We start from the raw sequence: 26,975 nt of genomic DNA on the forward strand, positions 1-26,975 counted from the left end.
TTTACTGTTCAAAATATATATATATTTGAATGTTAGTAAACGAAAAAATAATCACAAAAAGTTCAGTTTCATGAAAGATGATAAAACAAAATAAACCTAAAAAAAACAAGGTTAAAATGTAATGTGTATACGAGGTATTAATTATTTGAGGATTCTATAGGTATATTATCTAACCTTGTCTAAATAATTTTAATATAAGTATCATAATAACCTCCTTTGTTAATTATTAATTTGGTTTATGCAATTATTGTGTTTTAGAGTGAGATTATTACAAGTTTCATACTTAATTCAGTTTATCTAATAATATATGGTATACTTCTATATATTATATAATACAATACAAAAGTTTTTTTTAGTAAAATATTTTTAAATTTTTTTCAACCCTTGGTGTATTGTTAATTTAAAAATTATTAATCAGAGAAAATATATAATTAACTTTTTAAATGCTACGGTCTACATTTATCTATTTAATAAATTTCCACTATTCCGTCAAGCAATTTGTTTTTTATTTACAGATATAAATATAAGATCAAATCATCAAAATAGATTTTAAACTATAAAATGGATAGTAAAATAATAATTTCACAAATAATAAATGTCGAATTTAGTTTCTAACTTGATATTATAATTGAATAGACCCTTAATTACTACTATTAAGTTATAATTCGTTAATAGTTAAATCGCTTATACTCAGAACCCAAAAGCTATTTTTTCACTTTGATATTATGTGTCATTAGCGCTGCCAACAAAATAAAGCTTAATATATGAGGTTAGGCGTACACTTACTAGCTATTACGGTACTAACTGCTTCATCGTGTGCATTCTTTAACTATAATTTTTTTAATTGCATCATATGGTTCATAAAATTAAAATAAAATAATATCTGCCTTTTACAAAAAAAAAAAAGTAAACATGCAACTGATTCACATCGCATTCACATGCATTATACAATATATAATATTATCTTATAGGTATGATACAATATGTAACTGCGGCAGATATATCAAAATACTTGATAGATATAGCTGATTCCCTACAATTTGTATCTATATTAATAAAATATATAAAATATTATGATGTAAAAATATTATATAAATCCAGTGAAATTGCTAATTTTTTTTATATCTGAGGTTGGTTTTTACAAAACAAGACGGCATGATAAGCTTATTTAACCTTTTTAGCTTGTTATGAACAAGCTAAGGACGAACAGAGAAAATAAAATAAATACATTATTTATAAAATAAATACCTTCTTATTGATGTTAATGATCTTTAACGTTAATGTTTTTTTTCACACTGTTGAATAAAAAAGAATGTTTGCCCTCTTCAGACTCAAAAACTATTGGACCGTTCTCAATAAAAATTACCTATATCCAATAGATTCCTTGATACTTATAGGGTGTCTATACTCTATAGGCTATTCCTTATTTTTTTTAAATCAGTTACTTTTGAACACGATTGACAATGATTTCTTTTATGATTTGCTTCTTAATTTTGAACATATTTTTGATTTTAGCACATTAAGAGTAAAGACAAATACTAACATTAACTTATTTATGTCGGTTTTTAAGCATCCAGTTGTTTATGTTTATATCAAAAATATGTCCAGAATAATTATTAATTATTAAGAAGTGGAAAAACATAAAATTAATGATTGTTATTGTGTTTGGTATATTTCAACTACTGAATCAAACCGGAAAACGATAGAAAGATAGATTAATTTTAACACAGATATGAAGTCGGGTAACACACTAATACAGTTATATATTATAAGTTATATAATATAGACAATACAGACGTCATATAGTTATTGTTATAATAGCCAATACCTATATTCTGTGACGAATAAAATTATATCCACACTAAAAATTGACCAAAATTAAAATCAATTCGTCGATGCCCGATATCTATCTATAGATTTGATCAGTATTTATTCACGAGTTGGTCGAGAGTGAATGACGTAGCGGCACGGATTTTTCAATAGTATAAATCTCGTGTGGGAAAACTACTTGTAGATCTCATAATTTTTCTTTTTAACCACCTGTGATTTGTTCGCAGGTAACACATCGGTGCTGTTAACGGTTTCGTTCACCGTCGAACGGTACATAGCCGTGTGCCATCCTCTGCGCGGCCGCGTGCTGTGCACCGAGTCCCGGGCCAAACGCGTCATCCTGATGGTGGCGTTATTCTGCATCCTTTGCACGGCCACCACTCCGCATGAGTGGCACATAGCCATCAACGCGGCCACCGGCAAGTTCCAGAAGAGCAGCACGGAACTGGGCCGGAACGACATCTACAAGAAGGCGTACAACTGGTTTTGCATCGTCACGTTCATATGCGTACCGCTGCTGGTGCTGGCCGTGCTCAACTGGTTCCTGATCAACGCGGTCAACCAGAGCCGCCGGAACCGGACGCGGCTCACGTGCCAGGTAAGCCAGTGCTGCGGTGGCCCACCCGTATGGTCTTGTACGATGTCGGTCTTGCACGACGTCGGCCTTATACGGTTTTGGTCTAATACGACGTTGGACTTAGACGACGTCGCGCGTGGTCGTATATGCGTGCGAGTCTGTAAAACATGATCGATCACAATACGACGACTGTGGATTTACCTTCTTAGCGACACGATTGAGCAATAATAGAATATTTTGACTGACGTTACCGAAATGTTATAAACTATTATTTTCACGTACCCACTACATATTCATAGGCGAAAATTGAGGGGGGCTTAGCCTATATATACTGTTTAAAATATTATGTATATTATTAAACACTGCAGTACCACCTATATTATCTTAATATGTGCACTAATCAAAAAGCTTATCGATTAATAAGGTAATGCTGCAGTAAAATATCTGTTGAAATTATCACAATATTAGTTTTATCCGTGACAATCGCACTGCAGACCGTTACAAACGCGACGAACTCATTTAAGCATTGCAGGGCAGTTGTGAAGATAAGTAAATTTCAAATTATCATAGAAATAATTCAGTTTAAAATGTAAACAAAGTGAGTGTTGGTCGTTTGATCACCTATTAGTAACTTATCGATAAGTCGTAAACTCGTAACATAGCCTTATTATTAATTATTACTATCATAATCAATAGGTCATCAATACGTAATATGACCGTGGTCCGTGAAATCGTAATATTTTTGAATTCATTCCACAATCGTATTATTGCAATAAAAAAATTTAAATCGTTTAACTTTGGCAAATGGCAACATCCTAGTTTTTATGATCAATCGAGAAGATTTTTTTTTTATTTCTATAACTATCCTTTGATACGCCTGCAGAAAATTTGCTCAATCGTGTAGTAAAAAAAAGCGTTATGTGCTTAATCGCGTCGTGCCGCATGCGTGCGGAAATAATAGTGAAATTAGGGATGTTTATATTAGATATTTGGATCTACTTTCACGTGATCACTGGACTTTAGGTAGGTAGGTATCTAATGGCTAATATGCACTCGCAGACGGTGACGAGAAAACCGTTCTAAACCGGAAAATATTGCGGTTACGTCATACTCATCGCGAATATACCATAATAATATATATCCGCAATGATAATGGAACGGCCTAGCTTACATGCATGGTAACCAAAATATATTTCGTCGGACAGTCTTATGAAGCTTTTTTTTTTGATAGAGGGACACATTAGCTAGTGCTTATTGCTTATGTATAATAATAGTGTTTTGCAGTATGACGAAATCCCAGCAGCAAATCTCCATCTACAATCAAATATCTTAGCATCGTCTTTCGCGAGTGCGTATTTTATTTATCAAGTCTTATACCTACTACTAATATATAGAGTCTAATTAATTATCTCCGGCCTTTCGACATGTGCCATCCGTTTCCCGATAGGATTACACAGAGATCGTCACGTTAAGATAGGATGCTCAAAGTCGCACCTATATAATACGTACACGTCCTTGGTAGGAATAAACAGTATTTATGCGACTCACGTGTTCGGAGTCACGATCATTATTAAGATATAAGTATTTATTGTATTTCCGCAAGCTATATCGAACGATGGAGAATGTCTTACCTTTTTGACCAAACGATTGAAAACACTTAAAATTCGTAAAAAAACTCGCCACTTGCCCAAAAAACTAATACACGGTTGAAAACGTATTTACGCGAAACGTTGCGCCATATCATTTAATTGGCTATCGAAGGAGTCAGCACATTTAATTCTTTTTTTTACATTGTCTTACCGTAGCTCTTTAACTCTAAAGACGCATTTACGACTTCTGCTTCGTAATGACTTAAAAATATCGTAGACTAAAAACGACTTACGACACTTTCACTGGTCATCGATCTTTTTAAATGCATTTGAAAGTTGATTTTCGCTATTTATCTGGACCAGTGACAAAAATAGAGTGGGTACAATCGTTCGATAAAAATTATGAAATATGACAACGTCGGCAAAAATATATAAATTGAGCGTTGTCAGTCGTATTTTAACGTTTCCGTATAGTATAATAATAGGATGGATACTGCAGGATAGGTCTTAAAAATCCGAAAAAAAACCCTGTAAAATAATAGTGTGACCTGTTGCACTTACAACGATTTTAATTGTATGCGTGCACAAACGGCCTACTTGCAATTTTTAAAATGTGTGAATAACATAATGCCATGACCTTTTTAAAAATGTTTGCGCAGCACAAATTTCTAAATAATATAAATTGAATTGATGCATTGAATGAATAACATAATATACTAAATATACTAAATAAATACTATACATTAGTTTGAGTGCTTACCTTCCTACAGTTATATCTTGGTACCAAAAACATATACAATAATATTATGTATTTATTCTATTTCCTCATTTCCAAATACGCTGTAGGCGTTCTTGATAAAATATTGGTATACAGTTGAGTTATGTAACTAAATTGTATTTTCGAAATCTATAAAGCATAACGACGTTGTCTATGCTATTGTTATTTAGTTTTCATGAGTTTTCCGCCATTATGCAAAAGCATAAAATTCAAATTCATTAAATCCTAGTAATCCTACCACCACCAAATATAGATTTTAGGGATCGAAACCTTCGGACAAATAAGCCACCACGTGACTTTAATATAATATAATAAAATTAACATTTTTTTTTTTTACAAAGCATAGATTGATTTTTCGATTACCTGCAGCACCTACGCGGACGACAGACGTACGCGTATGTATAGGTTACCGAGGTAGGTAGATTTATTTAATATCAACGCACTCAAATCGAAATTAGTTTACCGCTGCAAACAAAAAACAAGGAAAAAATAAATAAAAAAATGCATATACATTAATTAATTAATAATACCATAAGTAAACACCACGTAAGCACACACCGATTCCAACATCATAAGCTCTTTAAATATAAAATCATTATCCGAGTTTTAATTAGAAAAAAACATTAAGTCCTTACGCATCGCACGTTTAAAAACAAAATGCATAATAATATATATATACCTATGTATAGGTTAAATGGTGCAGCAGTATTCTGCAGTATAATATACAGTTTTTTTTTAACATACATTAATTTATGTACGAGTAATTGTTCGTAAAAATCGCAATCCAAATATTTGCTTAAACAAAAGACGTCATGTAATTGAAGATAATTTACGGAAACAAGAAGTTTTTATTTCCACGATGCGACGTTGGTAAAATTGATGAAACCGGCAAGTATGAAACAAAGCAAATATTTCTGTACTGTATTTACATGTATTTACACAAGTAATTGATACCGCAAGCTACTATTTACTATTTTCTGCATACTCGAGACAGAGATTTTTTTATACGAATATCCTATATATATTATGTATATTGTATATCGTCTATATCTATATAATATATATATTGTACATTGTACACGGCAAACCTCGTGCCCTATGCAAATTTATAATACTATTCTATTCTTTTTTATTCATGAACAAACAGAAAAATCAAAAAGAATAATATACTGATGCAAAGCACAATCCTATACATAGTCGATAGACTTAAAAAAATCTATCTGAATATCAGTAGGTTTTAATTCACGACGGTAATAAATAAAACGCTAATGCCTATAATAGGTACCTCTATACTTAGGTATAGAGTACCCTAAATATAACATAAAGTTAAATAATTCTGAAATTGACTATTACATCAATGCAATGGTAATCATATTTGTATGGATATTTTTGCAAACCATTTTTAAGAACTATTATTCTTAATACAAACATTTTAATAACTAAGAAACGCTCATTCAAATTTTAAATTAGGTACATCAAAATGTTCAAAAAAATTATCCACTAAATAATTTATAGTAAAAAGGAGGGTTCTCGTTTGATAAAAATAACTTTGTTTTACCACAGGACACTCTTTAAGAAGTAAAACAAAATTCGAAATTTTAAAAAATTGCCTTCAAATATATTTAAAAATTTTAAAAATTTGAATTTGAATTAATTTATCATTAATGGGAAAAATTGGAGTGAGCATGCTTGGTGAATCACCATGTATACCTTTCTATAATCGTACCTCAAAAAATAAATAATCGGCTTACCAATTTACAGTAAAAATGGGTGTTTCTTATTTGGAAAAAAGAATAGTTTGTATCGACACAGTGAGTAATCCATAAATGGTATGAAAACTACGTTTTTGAAAAACAGACTTTGTAAGTAGGACATAGATATACTTAAAAATTATAAATAACTGAATTTGAATAAATTAGTTATTAATGGAAAAATAAGAGTGAGCTTGGTGAACCACCTTGTAGTAAATATATGAGATATTTTAAAGAATAACAAATAGTGTTAATATATTATTTAGGTACTTATATACCATTTAGTATGCCATACAATACTAACAACTCGTTGCTGTAGGTAGTATCTTGCCTATACACTTTCAGACATCATTTGTAATTTTTTATATTCTACGGGACAAGACAGTTTTTCAAAACTTAAACATGAACTTCATAACACATGTTGAATTTTATTATGACATTTTGTGCAGTCAATTTAGCGCCCAATTGTGTTGGTATTCAAAAGCCAAAAACGTGCTCAATCATTCCAAATATTCCCCATAGCAACCACAATCGCAGCTGCTTCTTTTCCTAATCCCTAGCGATAACAACGTTTACAAATAACATGGAATTTTAATGAGATTTTCTACTTTATTTATTATCTATTATTTTTTAAATTTTATTTTAGATAATTCATTTTGACTATAACGAATTGAAAAAAAAATGTAGAAGCATTATAGTGGTTTCAGATGACTGAGCCAAATGGAGTATAGACTTTATTTAGTTTCTACTTTATACCTTCTAAATTACCACGACCGTGTGCGTCCTACAATCTTCAATCACTTTAAGTGGTCATGTTGAACTAGCCAGTAGGTTGAAATGTACGAGAGATACAAATAAAACTAATAATTAAATAAAACTCCACGGATAATGAAAAAATAAAATAAAAGTCGACTAATGATTGATAAAAATCTACTATACATGAGTATTTTACCTACAATATAAATACCTATTCAATTATTTTTATAATAATAATTATGATTACATCTGAATTTAAACATGAGAAAACGTTTTATTTTATTTACTCATCACCATTATAGTTCATCACCATGTTATTATAACTGCACAAATCATATAACTAAAAATTACCAAAGAATATTTATCATAGTAAACAATAATTATTATTTTAAAACTAAAATAAATAAGCAATGTCGATAGTTATGATTAATGATAACATAACAATAACAATTTATAATGATTCAAATAGGTTAAAATAATTGTATACTTATAAGTGTCTTAAATTGAGTACGTTTTAAACATGAATGTGGTTAATGTGTAACTGTGGTATAATAAATAATACTAAAAGTTAAATATTTAAATATATTACACAGTTGACCGTCGCTTGCTACACCGCGATATAAATGCTGTTTAAAAAGTCTATAAGTACCTACCTATATACTATACCTACATACTATTACAATATAAATTCTTACTAATTAAAATATTTCAAAAGTACTTATCTGCTCCGTTTAATCATATAAAAATAAAATATTATTTGAAATTTTTTGGTTTAAAATCGCACAAATGGACCCTGGAATAAACTATATTTTATGTATACCGAGATATATTTATATTTATAATAATATCCTAATTAGAAGTTAGAACGATAGGTATATACATTTTAATGAAATGACTAAATCGCACACTTTATACATATTTTATAAGTACCCTTTAATCCAGTGGTTCTCAACCAGTGTGCCCCGGCACAATACTGTGCCGCAAGATCGACTAGGTGTGCCGCGAGAAATGTCTGATATTTGGGATTATGCTGTTGAAAATACCTATTTTTATAAAACTGTGGCAATTAAATGTCAATTAATTGTGCAGATAATACCGCGATGCATATGTAAGCGCATAGCAATGAGTGATGACTAATTTTCTCGCATTAGGGCCGTCATTAGGGAGGGCGAGCAGGGCCCAGACCCTGGGTTTCACGCTTTTTGCTTACATTTGGATGCATGGCGTTTAAAAAATGTGATAAAATTGATTTAGAATTTGGACCTTGAAAATCCTAAGAACGGCCCATGGTTACTTCGCATGGTTGCCAAAATTATTGTTGTTGTTGTCAAGTACGTGAGTGTGTCGCGAAAACTTGTAATGTATAATAGTGTGCCGTGAACCAAAAAAGATTAGAACCACTGCTTTAATCGTTATACATAATATATAATATAAAAATATATTATTACCTAATTTATATTAATTAAAGGTAAAAACTTATAGTCCGTGTACATAAAAACCCGTGGGTATAAAAACGTACTTCAATGGTCTGGGAGTAAAGCACTATAACAAAAAAAAAGCGTAGGTACTTATGTGTTATATAATATGCTCACGCGGGTGGTTTTCAAGAAAACATCTACTGACCGTTGCCGTTTATTTTGTGTACAAAAAATGGTTGGAACATTTCCCGTTTTTTTTTCCGTGCGGACAATTTTAAAGTAATTTGTACATTTGGTACGGATCCAGATTGTTATCAGCATATGAGTATTTTCTGTTTGTTTTTTAAAGTATATTACATAAGTATAAAATATGCATATGTGTATACATATAAGAAAGTGGATTATGCATTTATGTGTATGATATAATAATATGTTCGACACTATATGTATAGACAACCGCACATTGAAAACCTATCTACCTTTATAAGTACAATGGGAATTGTTTAAAAAAAATATAATATGGCTTGCAAAAGGCGTGCTTGGCGCTTTTGTGGGTTCTTAGCTGATATAAGAACAACCACATCAAAAAGCTGGTGGGTGCTAGGTAGGTTAGGTACCTGTCAAAAGTATTATCTGCATCGGGTAGAGTCTATACTTACACTATAGCAATTCTCAATTGCAGTAATAACGATTAGTTTGGGTGTACGTTTTGACTTTTTTGTTTGTACAATGTACTTGTTTGCGCATCATCTCCTATGTAAACTATAAAAATAAACCCGTAGATAATAAAGTTGACATTTTTGTTCTGGTTAAATAAAAAACTAATAATACATTGAATAATTATTGAATTAAGATATTTTAGAAAAAATAATTTTCTTAGATAAAATACTTTTCACCAGTCACTATGAATCTAAAAATTGAAATATATAGCATCCGCGTCGACCGCATTATATCAAATATACAATAATTTTACATTATTTGCGTAGGACGATAAATAGATAAATGTTATTTTTGCTTTTTAAAAATAGTTTCAAAATAAACTGCATAAATTTAGTAGGTAGATAACGAATATATTTTTATCTGATATTAATAACAATATATTATATAGGTCAGTTCTCTTAGGAATTAGGGAGATATATTATGAAATAGCGAAAAAATATTGTTGGCCCGGACACGACATATCATTGTGTGCTAAATATGCTATGACCTGTAAATAAGATATATTTTTTAGTGTAAGAATTTTTTGTTTATATGTAAATTCAGAATGTATTGAGATATCTACTCGTATTTTATTAATTTACTGTCTAAATATGTTTTGTAATTTTTTTGTTAGCTATTAAATTATTTTAAATAATGATATTTATTATAATATAATTTTACCTACCTACTGTTATTAGTTGTATTAATATCACTATATGTCTATAATATATATTATACCTGATTTATTATAATAGTATATTTGCTTAATATACTATTATTATTTTAATAGCTAAATCAGTAATATTATGACACGGAAATATGTGAATGATAATGATTTTACACTATGTGTAATGTGTATGGTGGATATATTGTATAATATATGAGTATGTATATACATACCTATATTATTCTTTGTATTAATAAATCAAAACGTAATTTAAAAGTTTAAAACTAAAACCGTATTAACATTAATTAATCGCAAAATATTAACTTAGTTAAATTTAAATGGAATTAAAAAAATGTATGAGCAACGATATTATTATTATATTACAAAAAGGACAGGTACTTATAATACTAATTTTTATCTATTCTAATTATGGGGCTTAGATATATGGAAGTCTAAAAAAAAGTTTAAAACTTAAACAAACCCAAAGTCACATAGATACTAACCTTTAAAATTGGGGACTACAGTTAAAAATAAAAAGGACATCTGAAAAAATATGTATATTATGAACCAAGAAAATTAAACCAAATTATAAATTGTACTGCACTACTGCCGCATATATAGCAGCTAGACGTCCTTAATGAATCGCCCCGTTTATAATCAGTAATAGACGCTGCGGTAAAATGTAAATGAGCAATCATTATTCATTTGTACGAAAGCATATTTTATATGAACTACTACAGGCATAATATAAAAAGAGTTGTAAGAAGGAAAAAAATTAAAAACGTTATTTTAAATTAAAAATTCTATTATCAACACTTCGTTCAAATTTTAAAATGAAATAATTTAACATATTATATCATATAATTCATAATAGGTAGACGTGTTTAACCACTAATACATAAACACACTGTGCGTACTACTCATTTCATTATAAAATATATCATAAAGATATATAATAGAAAAATCTTCTTTAAATCCTGTACTCCACTGAAGTAGAATAAACATAGTTACCAGCAAGTATTTTAATATGTACCTAAACTATTTGTTTGAACAATATTAATGAATATTAATTTGTATTTATAGTGGGTAAAAGACGTAATGAATATGATTTTAATATATTAATATGTAGGTAGGTAGGTACATCTCACAATACACGATTTTACTTTTATACTTTAAGTTAAGTAATGGTACTTTTATACTTTAAGATATGGAATTAAACATTACAGTATAATTAGTAATTACTATTTTTTTTAAACTTTTATTATTATTATCACTAAACAGTACACCTACCAGCTGTATACCTATTATAATATTTTAATGGTTCCTATGGACTAAGCCGACTAAGGTGTACCTGTAGGTAGTACTGCAGTAAGTACTATTTATTGGACAACTGCTTTGGTTGATTTTTACTAAATATCTTTATTCTGTATTAAATAATAAATAGACTATTAAAGTTATCTTATATTGTGCTTTTATTGATATTTTTTAATAAATTCCTTTTTAATGAGTTATAATAATTATTTGTTTTGTTTATATTAAATTGAAAAAATTGAAATTGAAATAGTTGCCTATACCTACTGTAGTTGTATCCCAGTAAAGTATATTAACAATATTTTAGGTTCTTTATTTTATTTTATTGTCAGCCGATTTTCATATTATAGTATTAACACTATGAAAATCGGCTTTTTCAAGTTTAATACTTGAATGAGATTCTACTCTATACATCTCTAAACATTTTATGACACTGGTTCTCAAGTATAGATCAATAACCGTTGTTTATTGCGCGCCACTCATAATATACCTACCTATATTAATTCACCCACATATTTATAAAATTCAAATCGTATGCTGTATTCTGAAGGAAATTTAGTATGGTATATGTACATATAGTTTTATCAGTTGTACAGTTAAATTATTTTGTATGTGTATAATATATATACCTATATATATATAATATACCATATTAAATTACTTACTTTAGAAAAAAATGCCTCTCAAAGCACATCAAAAACGGCTTTTATTCCTCTGTTAGGGGTTGCGTGAGTGTATAAATAAATAAATATAATTTAACTACATACTAGTTTGTAAAAAAAAACACACATTCATATAAAAATACTGTTTCATATTTTTTTTTATTATGTATAACTATATTTGAATATATTATTTTGTATTATTTAAACTCTTTGTGATAAATTAAATGTTTTCCACGTTCATTGAATGTAAATACACACAAATATATTTACGAATTATGCGTATCATGCGAATTATGTGTAAAGTGGAGTAGGCACTAAATAGTCCGCACAATCGCAGCGCGCCGTGTCCAAAATATATTATCCGGAAAAATGATTATACTTCGCAATTCAGTAAAATCCGTAAATAACAGAAAAATATTGGGCTTAGAACTGATCGTCGTTATTACCCAAGCTTATTAAAATATACGTTCTGCCTCGTCAAGTAGACAGGAAAAATGTAATTAAAAATGTTATCGATAACAATAATTTGATAGGTACCTAATAACTGGTGAAAAATAATTAGTTAATAATTAGCTATTGCTGTTATAACTATACGACGCATGTATAGAGCTGGTACTTACATAAAAAACATATAATGCCTAAGTGTTAGACTTGCTATTTTTAAAAAAAAGCATAAAATGCAAATTGTATAACGAGTTTTAATTACTATATTTATACGATGTACTCGTTTCGGGTAAGAACGTTTAAGTGCGGTTTATTATCTAACACATCAACAGATGGGAGCACCGCGCCGTTTTAGTCGTATTTCATAGGTTGCCAAAAATCAAAAGAAACCAATTGACATTTTATTTCAGCTTACAATCTGCCAAATCGTCATATAACGTTCAGCGGTTTAAAACATTCAATCGATAGTTAATTATTTCGATAGCATAAAATAATTATAATATTGCCATTTACTTTAGACGGAAATAATAATAGTTACATCATATAGTTATTATTTATAAACCCAATTGAGAATTATACCCATACTTAAGGTACACCGTGGATTAAAGCCTGCAGGAATTAATATGCTAAAAACGTCCACACGCAGACCCAAGTCACTATATAAGTATCTCAGTCGATATATTAAATACTATATTAGAGAAAATCTTGAACCTGTCATCGGGCACCGCGGATGTACTGACCTTGAATGAATGCCACCAGAGAAGCAAATTTTGCGAACAGAATTCTACAACAAACTCGTCGCTCATATAAGTCGTAAATAAATCATACTAATCCTTTAATTATTGCTAATCCAACTTCTGAAAAAATATCTGGCAACTTTTGTCGGCGCTTAAAACATTTTTGCTCTGGTGCTGAAATATATCTTAACATATAAATACACACACAACACTTAAAAATAAATTTATATTAATCAAACATCACTATAATATTATACATTTAGTACTTATCATATGTTGAAGTAACCATAGACCTACAAACTAAGTTCAGCTCAAAGTTAGTACAAGAGTGTTTTCAGGGAATGGCGCATCTTAACTCAAAATAATCGATAAATATTAAATACATTTTATTTTATTCCTATAGCCGAGCAAGAGTACCGATATAATATTATGATTGTTGTGTACTTGTTAAACAAATTCTGTATACCTATAGGCTTATAATAATAATAATAATAATAAAAAAATGGTTGTTAACCAAATGTATTTTTAAATAAAACACTTGTTTGTTCTTGTTTAAATTATTCAATCACCGCGGTGTAGACAACAACGCAAACATAACACTTTTCGTGTTCATAATGTATACAATTACCAGAATCAATATTGACTTTATATTATACTTATTTTCTGCAGCGTGCATATATTATAATATAGTCGGGAATTATGACACTCGCAATATTTTTCCTCTACGACGTTAATGACAATAATAATGATAATAATAATGATAATATAAAAGAAAGTAGTGACGAAAAACTAAATATGAAAATGCGAAAAGCTATTAATAAAATATAATGTTGCTATTCTTAACTACAGTTGACTAGTTGACTAGTACTACGCGATTTGAACATAATACAGCTGTATGGCATTTTTTATTTTATTTTTTTTTTTATATTCACATCCGTAGCATCAAAAAATAGAAAACAACAAAAGGCAAAAACACGCGCGTTCGACGACCATATTATAAGCTGGGTTAAACGTTATAATCGTTAACAATTTTCAACCATCTCGAAACCACAAACCTCAAAATGTTTACCAAACACTCGATGGCTATATCGGGCTATATAGTGTTATAGCGGAGGATATAGATTATAGGTACCTACCTACCTACTTATTGTATGCCTTTTAAAATCCGATATAATATATACACACACTTTCCAGACACACTCGATAGTATTATTATATATAAATTTATTTATATATCATGTCATCGTATCTATTCGAGAACTATTACGAAAGTTATGCGTTACAATATACATTTTGTTAGACGTGAAAAGGAATAAATAAAACTGCCATCAAATGCGGGTTCCTCCCTCCCCCCCCCCCCCCGCTTCGTACAAACACATATTATTATATAGAGAACAGGGGTAGATGTATCCCGCAGAAGCTATAGGTACTTTGAATATAAAAAAGGCTTTTTTCGTGAAAGTCGTGGTGTTATATTATGGAAATGGTGACCTTATTTATACACATTTATTATTAAAAACACACATACATATATTATATTCGAACTAAAAGAGAGAGAGAGAGAGTGAATTTGAGCAAGACTGCACGTTGCGCAGGCGGTGGCGAAAACATTTTTATCGATGAATTAAAAAAAAAATTGCATTAGAAACCCGTGGGCGATCATATTTGTGTTAACCATTAGGTATATCCTCCACCGTCGTCGCAGGGATAAAGCGAACTCGTTAATCGCGGTCTCGTCATAATAATAATGATGCCTGCGATGGGCCAGCAGCGAGGGGATGTTGTATATTATAATATCATATAATATACCTACCTTATGCGCCCGTCGTCGAGACATTAACGAGTCATAAAACTGCGGGGGCCTACGATAGTCGCAGGATTTATATATTCCTTATATACCTGCTGCAGTTAATCACTCCTATGTGTTATATAATATATATATAAGGGACGACGAATTTGTACGACGAAACTGCATTATTCCTCACGGACCTACTTTAAAACTTTCTTTATGGACCTGTCGAGTTTTTCCAAAGAAATTAAGTGACGAAGGCAATAGAATTAATTAGCCGTGAACATTTCGAGACACGGCAACGGTTATAGGTAGGTACCTGTGTACATATAAATTATGCATACAACGGTATAGACGCCTTCGAGTCTGTTATACATTTTCAGCGATAAAAAAATGTAATAGAACGAAATACTTGGAAATAACCAGATTCTCGCACAAGTATAAGTAATATACTATACTCGTTAAAATTATGTATAGATAAAAATATGAATTTATATAAATATAAATTTACAAAAATAATGTGAATAGTAGTCATAATATAATCCCAATCATAGACAAGACTTTTGTGCCTGGAATCTAAATAGAGTCTACGTGAAGCGTATTTTTGGCATGACTATGCAAAATATGTCGAAGAAAATATCAACCGAAATAAATCCATACCGGATAACTGTAGTAGGGATATCAAACTTATAAAGGCAGTGGCCAATAAATCGATATCTCGAGGTCATAGACATAGTTCTACCCCCTGTAAGAAGGAATCCAAAGCATTATTTCACGAACATAAAAGAGATGGAATTGAGGTCAATGTTAATAAATTCATCGGCTTACTTGATACGGAGTAAAAGAAAATATGGTTCACCCAATCGTGCAGAGAAGGCTGGTCACTTCTGGCAATGCTGAGAACAGCATCATAATTATCAGCTCAAATATCATAAAAAAAGTGCAAAATATAACCAAATTCTGTTTTAAATATTCTTTATGAGACCTCAAATATAAAAACAATGAAGCATGAGAAGCAGAAGACAAAATCGGAATACAAGTATAAACCCAAGAGACGTGAAGAAAAATCTGAAAATATGAAGAACTTTAGGTTGGAGGAAGTAAAAGTTACTTTAAAACTTTTAAAAATAACAAAACAGCAGGCATGCGGATGGTGTTTTCTTTTCTAAAGCCAAGTGGACTTATTTAAATAGAATACGAACAGAGCAAGTCAGTTCTTAGGAGTCAACTCAGAGTTCAGACACATTGTCGAGGAATGCCCATCACAAACAAAATATGAAGGAGGCAAAAATATGGACTGCACATGGGTGATAAAGAGGCGACAGGTTGATTGTATAATCTTGATGTCCACCTTTAGATATAGGTTCTTTATTATTTTCTTTATTGTATTTTTAGTTTGTCCACAGTTTTAAATTCTATTTTCATTTTAATTACGTGTGTCCTACGACCCTATCCCAATTTGTTCCATCATATGAAATAAAAAACTAAAAAACAAAACAAAAATAATATTAACTGCTGTAAAGATATAAACAATTAAAACTCACACAGATATTAATTATAAGATACTTTTTTACTTACTTGTTATTCGTTGTATTGCATTTTGTGTCGGAAAAAGAAATTGTTCTTTCTTGCACAAAATAGAAAACGTTTGTCTTGGCGTGGAAAAATAATGTTGCGATGATATCTATAGTTCGGTGGAAGAGGGGAAAAGTTTAATTTAGCGGATAAAAGGATCACTCCCAGTAATTCGTTTTGTTAAAATAATATATAAACCAGGAGAAAAAATTGGTAAAACGTACACGGTCTACCTTGTACAGTAAGGTAATCTGCGCAGGCTGTACTGCGCATTTCAGCGCATACGTAGGAGGTGAATTAATAAGTTGAGGTGAACAAGGCAATAACAACTGTCAAGTGCGTTCATTTTTTCAAAGGTCTTAATAACTATTATCCATCTTTTTCTTTTCAGTTTTCAGTCGTTTCCATTGTAAATTAATTATCTACGCATACACCGTATATAAACACACACACACACACACACATTTATACATACCTACACGAGCATTGTATAATTTGTATAAGAATTTGAACATTTCGTTTTTTCTTCTAGCAGGCAGATCCCTTTTATGAAATAATGCAAGACTTAAATATAACGCCTTGGCGCACCACTAATAATATACACTGCGTTGTAATCCCGTTATTCTTGCGTCGCTCAGTAGGTAGGTAGGTATAGTATAATATACAATAGCATATTATTATTGTGAAATTAATAATGAAATCAGCTTTGAAATATTATTATCAACAATCTATACGGTGATAGTGCGGCGAGTAAGCGAAACTTATATGATATAGTAGGTATATATATAGATAGCTGGTACCCACCGGTCCCCTACAAACTTATATAGAGCTCTACGTAGGTATACTACTCATTGTCAGTTTTTTATTCGACTTATTTAAATAGCAATAATACCTAAGTAGTAAGTATATTATAATATTATAACGAGGTCGAAAAATAATGACGATAAAACGTTTTGGCCCGTCCTCCGTTTGACAATTACTTTGATGACCTTATATAATATTATATGTTTTTTAGTAGCACCTACGTATTAATTTGTAGTACGATATCATTGAAGTTCCTGCCTGTACACCTATATACATACAACATACGCGTAACTTCAATTCTTTGTCCTAGGACGGAAATGTTCAGCGGGCTGATGATGTCGCCATGTCGGGCGCAGAACGTAGGATAGACTACCCTGGAATAAAAATGAAAGCTTTTACATTTAATCTTCTTCCGCCAAAATCTTACAAGTATATACTATATAGCCATAGGTCATTTTTTTCCCTGTCCGCCGACTATATTCACCAAACTTGCTACAACTGCAGCTGATCTCTCTTCGACCAAACCCAATAACATTGCTATGAACAGTAGGTACCTATAATAGCATTTTCAAAGTTTAAACATTTGGGGAGGATACTTTACCGTAGTTAAATCCGTATATTTTATAACAGTGATACGAGGGGGGGAGGGCACTGGTATATTACCGTTATTTGTACTCCCTAATAATATCATATTATAATATATTATCATAGTATATTGGAGTCCGGATTCCAATACAATCTTAAACTACTCCTGGCCAACAAGTCCAAGTATATGTTCAGAAAATTCATAATGTGTACGATACCTAAGCAGTTAGCTGGTGTATCCTAAGCTTGCGATTATAATCTGTAACCGATGATAACAATTTATAAACATTCCATTTTTTTTTTTTTTACTTCAATTGTGAATCTTAAATTCCGTGTGTGATCACCTCTTTAAAATGGAACTTTGGAAAATCCTTTCTTAGTGTAGGTACCTTTACGTGGTGGTGTGAAAGTACCATGTAAATCTCAAGTCTCTGTAACTATCATAGTTTAGGCTCTACGTTGATCAGTCAGTCAGTCGAGACACGTTAGATAATAGATAATAGTCCATAGATAGATATATAGGTAGATAATTAATGACGAATGTCAGAGTGAGCGCTCAGCACAGTGCAGGACTAAATTTAGGTATAATTCGGTACTTGGGTAGGTATCGATTATTTAATGACGTAGCACAATTTATTACCAGTGAAATTAAACTCAATATCGTTGTTGTGAAAATTGTTTGTTATAGACGACTGAACACTTCATACCTACTTAATACCTACTCGTAAAAACAAAATAATAATTTAATATTACGCTTGCGTTAAACTTTGTAAAACGAGTGGATTAATAAAATATGTTTGAGCTGGAAATGACCTAGAGGCCCACGCCATGGCTCAGTGTTGCAGATATCATGGCAACGACGGACATAAGTCGATACTAAAAGGTAATAAACCTATATGGCTATATCAGATGTAATCAAACTGTGCGCAACGGCTTCAAGGGGCGTCACAAGTATAAACATTTCTGCAGGAGAGCCGTGACAAAGAATAGGAAAACAAATAACGACGATGACGATTAATAATATATTGTCTTATTCTAAACGTAAGACATTTAATTTCAGTCTTCTGTGCATAGTTGTACTAATACATTTGTTGTATTGATGTATTTATAATCTGTATGTATAAAAATGGACCCTGATCTTTTGTCATGTGGTTTGCCTACCTGAAAATATATTGCTCGCGTAATCATAATAGTGTGTCTCATAGGCAACGCCGGTCGGAATGGCTATAATATAATATTATAGTGTATTAGTATCCTGACTCACTCACTCCCTGAGCCTAAATAATGATAGCTTGAGGATGGCAACTTTCATGGTACCTTCGCACCACCATGTAAGTGTGCACTAAGAAAGTATCTTCCAAAATTCACATTTTATAAAGTGGTGCTTGTACAAGTATTTTGAGATTCAAGAATCAAGATGATCTGTGGACATTAATTTTAAGTTTTGAACAACATACACCGAATATTAAATAACAAATTGAACAAAATTTGAAACTTTGAATCATATAGTGTTTGTACAGTTAACGGACAACCAAGTGCACAGGATCAGCTAGTATTATATAATATAATATTACAATAAACGTTAGAACGTTTTCTTTCTGTGTCCTTCATAATTCGTCATTCGAGGGCCACCAAAATGTTGCGAAGTGACGTAGAAACCGTGGAGTGAAAAAGTCTGAATACCTCTGTGCTATAGTATAATGGTCTATTGAGGTGTACCAATTACGACTATACGAGTCCTGCAAGTGAATGGTGATATTATATATAGTGACTTAGGGCGGTCGTGATGTCGACACGGGTTGTTTTGCACTAGGTATTTTAATTAATATTTTGGATAAAAAAAAGGTATTTCCATAAAGGCCTATTTTACTCTGATATTATAGGTTAATCTATTCTGCGTACCTATCTACCCATCATGGTGTATATTAGTATGCATTAATATTGGCGGAAACTGTGTGTTCTACCCTTTGTGCACAACTAATTCTTAAAATGTGCCCTGTGATGTAGGTAGGACATTTCCATTTTAGAAATTCCTAAATTGGAAATTTCTTAACCCCGGTAAATTGTTATTATTTGTTTTTATTTACTTTTTTTTATGAAAAATATCGATACTGCGAAGTTAGAATGTGCTAAACTACCGCGGAAATATTAAATATTATCATTACCACTGTACTTATTAACTATATTATTATGTTTATAAACAAAATAGGTATTTAAATCAGTACAATTTGTACAGTATATTTTTAAATTTATGAAATATACTTCAAAATGCAATGTGCATTTACATGCCTTAAATAAAAAAGTAAGTTCTATTAAAAAAACAAAATTTAGTTCAAATTTCAAACATTTCCAAAAATGTCTTCTTAGAAATGCCTTGAATATTAAATGTCTGAAATAGTACATCACTATATTCACTAAATGTACCAATAGGTAATTAAATTAGGGTACAGCTGACATCATTTTCGGTATACTGTGGTAATAACTGGTATTGTTTAATTGCTGATATTCGGTACCTATTTGAGAATACCGACATACCATGGTTCAGCAATAATTACCTACCGTTGTTACCAAAAAAACCGTACAAAAGTAATTATCCAAAATAAATTATTTGTACATCCTCGTTATACAGCGAGATAGGTACCTACTACCTACCTGCAGTCTTTATTATATTTAGAAAATCTATTTGTGTGTATAGGTAGTTCTTAAACCACGCATAAGGACATAAATGGTCCGTAGTCCTACTTTGAAAACTATAGGTATATTATGGTCCACGACTGCAGCGAAAAGGTTAGCATCCTCGCTGATCTAGATCAGTTTAGAACATAAACCATTTTTTATTCTATTCCCCGGAAATAATTATACCGAGTATACCAGTGATATCCACACTACCGATATACCTGTAGTAAACAAATACCGGATAGCCGATACCAGTATAAACATTTGCAGAAATACCACTAGTCCTAGGCCATAGGGCGCACCTACCTGTATGTTATTATTATATTATTGTTATTACGTCTGATCACAGACTAAAGCAATCATTAGGTATATTAATTTTTATTATATCATCGTCTAATATTTATCGTGCGTGTTGTTCGCAGGGGAACGTGGTGTGGAACAGGCAGCGGCAGGAGAACAAAATGACCATGACGCTGATCGCCGTGGTGATCATGTTCTGCGTGTGTCAGACGCCGACGGCCGTGATGATGCTGACGGCGTCCGTGTACGAGCCGCCCGAGAAGACACCCGCGTACTACGTGAACCGCGGTCTGCACACCATATTCAACTTCCTGATGGTGGTGAACGCCGCGTCCAACTTCATGTTGTACTGCGCCATGAGCCGCAAGTACCGGCGCACGCTCATGATCACGTTCATGCCGTTCCTGGCGGCCCGGCACGCGCGCAACGCCACGCTCCGGTCGTCGGTCAGCTACCCGCGGTCCGGCACCATGGTCCGGCGCAACACGGAGGTCACGCAAATGACCGATATAATCGGCGCCGCGGCCACCGGCAAACGCGAACCTCTCATCCGGGCCGGCACCAACCACGGCAGGCACGCCGCCAACAACAAGCAGCAGCTGACCGCCACGGCCGTTCTCTAAGCGCGCCGCGGTCGTATCAAGCCGGGTTCACCTCGCGCGCGGTCAGTCTTGCCGTGCGGCGCTTTTCATCGTATTTTCGTGACAATCATAATATTATATTATTATGATATTATAAGAACGATCTATGTCGTGAAAATTCCCATGTCGGGCCGAGCTCGACTTTTGGGCGCGACACGACAGACGACGCATAGGTGGCTGCAGTGAACCCGGCTTTATTATATTATACAACTGATGTCCGACTATTACATCTATATGATATGATAATATTATAATGACATCCGTCCCATTATACAATTATTATTATTATTATTATTATTATTATCATTACCAACTATATATTATTTTACAATTTACTGTTATATATATACGAATCACGATTGTACATGATATGCTATATATATTATGTTTACAAGCACCTGCCTATCACCGCCCCTTCGCCAATCGACAACGCGATTTTCATTCGACTAAAATGACCGCGATTTACGTCGAAAACGACCAGATAACCTCTCGGGCGGTCAGCAATTGGGCCACATGGCACGTCATATTGTTATCTACCTGTTTCGTATACAAAACGTTACCCGGGTATTGGACCACAACAAAAATATGAAATGTTTAAAGGGTACCGGAAATTTGACCATATATATTGAATATAAATTTTACAACTTAATCAAAATAATACTTATAGCTTAAATAAATTCAATTTAATTTATGTATAGTTAGTACCCACATATTTATTCATTCAACAAAGCCATGAAATTATTAAATTAAATAAAAATATGGAATATACTATAATTATTATAGGTACGCACAGTCAGTTATAAATTATAATAATTATATCAATAATAAGCCGAAAACAACTATTTTTTAAAATTATGAGATAAGTACAATTAAAAACATATCATTACTAGTACGATTACGGTATAGTGGGACAAATGACAAATATACCTTTTGATACGCTCATAATAATATTATGTTCCCCAACAACTATGAGGAATTTCATAAAAATAGTTAAGTCGCGGCCTATGGTGCCCCAGTTACCGCAGGTGCGCCCTTTATATGCGTAAAATTGTAGTGGCCCGGTTACTGTACAGTTACTCCTTTTAAAAACATGGTTAATTGTGGCCCGATTCTCGAACGCCCATAATCGCTCGTATGTATAAAAGTATAAAACCCTTTTCATCGTCTAGGTAGGGCGTGTACCTTTACACATACACCCACCAGTAACGGATAATGTAAGAATCTGTGGCGTTTGCGTCACATTTCGATAATCCTCGTTACGTTTCGTTTTTGAAAATAATTTCCAAAACGTGTACATATTATATTATAACATTTTATACATAAGTAGTGTAGTTTTTAACACGAATCAAAAAACCGCGCGGCCCGGTGAAAAGTATATAATATAGATGACGGTATTTAGTACGCCAGTACGCGTTACGATAATATTATATTTTAACACCACCTGTGCTTCCAACAAGCAGTGGCGTGTCTGAACGACTTTTAAACTTGAAGCAATACAAACAATTAAGAACCCACCAAGGAGTACCAAAATACGGATTTGTAAGTCCTATATAAATACATTTTTTTCTACAGCGAAAAATCCGCCATCGTTATATTTTTCGTATTTTCAGCGGTTTTTACACACCCGCACCCATTTTAGACTTGAGGCAATTTCCTGAATTCCCTGGAAAACCCTCTTCGGCTAGCCACTGCTGTGATATTATCAAGTCTGCAGTCAGACCTCTGAAAATTCCACGGCGGCCGCGCACTTGGATGACACATCGCATACCTACCTAGTTAGCTCTCTCCTCGCCGATTAAATATGCCGAACCAGTGTCGGTGCTGTGGCCCAACGCGTTGTAATAATATAACAACAATTTTTTCATAATATTCGTATTTCCTAGTCGGAGGGGAGAATTTTAGAATCGTTAAAATCATTTCGAGTCGGAGTAGCTGCAGATTATAATATACAATTTCGATAGAGCAGTCACGCGCGCGTGTATCTATATCATTATATCCTTTTATCTGCCTGAAAGCGGTGCTGAAAACTATTACTGCCGGCGCCAAAAGCAGTAATTATTATTAGCTGGTAGGTATATATAATCTACATAATATTATAGTGACGCAAATTACCATCTTCAAGGTTTTGAGCTGATGCAGGCCCACACGTGTACCTTTATGTATATATATATATATATATACATACACATATTACATATTAACATATATAACGTAAGTTAAAGGTTCGTTCTTGCTCGTTACGATTACATTTTCTTTCTTGTTTTCTCGTGCTTAGGTACTTAGACTACTTAGCCAATTAATACTATATAACTATATATATATATATATTATATTGAGTTTTGTTAGCACATGAAATAAACATATTACATTTTAAGATCGACAGCATGTGATAATCCCCGGGATCTAGGATCCCATATTTAAGTCCCATCAATGCACACACTCCGGCGAAATGTCAAGAAAAATTATTTTTTTTTTATTATCTACACTTATATCTACACAAGTTTAAAAGAGATATTTAAATGAGATGAAGTGTAACTCCCGCGGACGTTTAATTGTAAAATGCACGGCATAAAAACAAGAGTCCGAATCAACGCAGATAATATAATATTGTAATATAAAGGGGTTATTCAAAATGATTCATCTGATATAAAATGTTTATATATTTTTAGTTTTTAGGATTAGAGTACCTTATATAATATGATAGGTACATTAAATACAATAACAATATTTCAAATTGATTTAATGGTATCTACCTAGATAAATATATAATTAATGTTCTATGTGGCTTCCCTTTGTCACATAATATAGGTAGTAGGAACTTAAATTCCGCTACATACGATTTCGCACTTTTTTCCTTTTTATACTTGAGAAAACACATCACGAATGCCCATAACAAATAATTTATATTTTTGGATTACTTGGATTTAAAGAAATATTAACAACTGTCCAACAATGTCACTGATGATTTACTTACACTTCTCAAACGTAGTATAATCTATTACCTATATATAATATATACATATCTATTAAATTATATTAAATTGTATTTTAAAAACAATATTCGTCAACAAAAATAAAGAAATAAAACATAGGTAATCAAAATATAATGACGTACCTATGCCTACGTATAGTCAGAAATATTGATTGCGCGTCCAACGAAAAACAAACTAAAACATAAATAAAGTTCACAAAATTTCCAAATCTCCTGATGTCAGTAAATTCATAGTTGCATAATAATAACCTAATACGTATAGTCATAAATTAATCTTAATAAAAAATAAAAACTTTTTGTGCTTAATCGTGTTGTTTTTTGCAGGTAAAAAGTCTGCAATCGTGTTACAACCCTTAAATTCATTTGACGCATATCCGTTGGAATAAGCTCCGCTAATTTTTTAGCTCCTCTGTGTTGATGATAAATCGTGGTACACTGCCACGTAAGATACTGCGAACATTTTTACTTGCCAACTTAAATAGTTACAATATGTAAGGTTGTCGTATCGATTTGTTACTGATCACATGATACTGTATCTAAGAATAAATGATTAGTTTAGCTTTAGCGTATCCTTAAAAGAAGTAGTCACATAGCGTAAGATCAGGTGACCTATAGGGAGCCAAGTGCAAAAGGTCGAATGATTCATTTTGAATAACCCTGTACAATTTATTATCTAAGCGCTCGGGAGTAACGTTGTTCCGGTCGTTCGTACGTTTATTTAAATGGGTTTTATCGGATTCACGTCGAAAATATCAGAGAAAATTATTGAGTTAAAAAAAAAAACGCTAAATCGCCCCCCTTGCCCACACCTATAATCACGACGGTTTAAAATATGATTTCGTTGAAAATCGGAGTCAGAATTCGATCCATCGACAGCTGAGTTGAGACACGCATTCGATCACATCGATCGGGAACCTGCTCCCTATGAGTCAGACAGAGACGCAGAGTAATAATTAAAATAATAGAGCCAAAATTACGTTTTATTTATTGTACAACCCTCCCGGTACACGATCGCGTTCTCGATAATATACAGAATTACAGAAAATAAATAATAGGGACCGATATATTTTTTATAGATATCCGATGTATAATAAGAACAAACCGATTAGGTAAGTAATATTAAACACCAAACATTTTTGGAAAAAAAATGAACCGATATTAAAAAATAAAAGAACTATAACACTATAGTACCTATTACCTATAATCCGATAAAACAATAATTTTAAAATACAGAATTATTACTTATTAGTTATTAGCATTAATAATTATCTGCGTTTATTCTCAATAATAATGTAGTAATAGGTAGTATATACTATTAGGCAGTCTCATTTGCCAAATATTAATAATATATACCTAAAAGATCCATAATATATACAAATTAGTATAATTTATTACATATTATATTTTAGTCAGTCTTCAAGACAAGGTATAGATAGTTCAAATTCGAATACAATTAATATTAAACGATGTTCCTGAGTTTCTCTTAATAAATTGAATTAATATTACCTTCTAACATTTCAAAATAACTAGACGGGTAGCATTGCAATTTTCAGCTATACAGCGGGCATTGTGTGCAGTGCGTTGTGTATCGTATGCATAATTTATAAATCGAACGTCATTGAATAAAAAAAATACTGTCAAGTACCTATTCACTTGTATGACGTACATAATATTATACCTATATTTTGCATTATTCTCATCATTAGGCGCATAATACATTATCATCGTTATTATTACACGTATAGGTAATTAGATATAATATAGTTAGAAATATATGTGGTTTATGTTACTACTCGTTAAGCCCGTTTTAGGTATATAAGTATATAAACATATAAATATATTATAGAACCTACATATTATAAATAATTATTACTATTATCGCTGTAGTCTCTCTATATATTATATTTGACCCACCGCCACAATAATATATAGGTACCTACGTAAATGTAAATAAGAAATAAACTTTATTACTTCCCCTCGTTTAAAAACGATTATCGTGTGTGAATGTGTGCGTTTTTAAATATATACAAATACATAAATTTTACCCGCCTGTACATATATTATATAACCGACGACCAAAGCGCCGATCTGTCCTGCATGCATATTATACGCGTATTATAATATCATAGTTTGCGGTCTCGTATTATTATTATTATTATCATTATTACTATTATACGGTGTATTATATTATTATTAAGGTTACCTCACCACCCTCATCCCTTATACATACGTCCCCACCGACCCTTACATTTATATTATTCGGTTACTATAACGTCGTGAAAACAAAACTGAAAAAATCCTTCTCCCCCCTCCCTCTCAACAACCGCTGTATAGTATACGAGTTTCGATGGTTCCTCTCCGCCCTTGTCACACAAGTACACGCACTACAGTTGT

The 26,975-nt window shown here is 31.9% G+C and overlaps 1 protein-coding gene across 2 annotated transcripts in view; it reads left to right on the forward strand.

Moving 5' to 3' along the window:
- LOC132947275 (FMRFamide receptor-like) overlaps positions 1–21,880 on the forward strand; it is a 91,740-nt gene extending 69,860 nt beyond the window's left edge. For both annotated transcript variants that reach the window (XM_061017535.1, XM_061017534.1), the window contains exons 3-4: positions 2,058–2,428; positions 21,071–21,880. In XM_061017535.1, the coding sequence (XP_060873518.1) occupies positions 2,058–2,428; positions 21,071–21,571 (872 nt within the window). In that variant the 3' untranslated portion in view covers positions 21,572–21,880. The remainder of the gene's footprint in view (positions 1–2,057; positions 2,429–21,070) is intronic.
- Positions 21,881–26,975: the final 5,095 nt, after the last annotated feature.

Source organism: Metopolophium dirhodum, chromosome 6 (genome assembly GCF_019925205.1).
Source record: "Metopolophium dirhodum isolate CAU chromosome 6, ASM1992520v1, whole genome shotgun sequence".
Lineage (NCBI taxonomy): Eukaryota > Metazoa > Arthropoda > Insecta > Hemiptera > Aphididae > Metopolophium > Metopolophium dirhodum.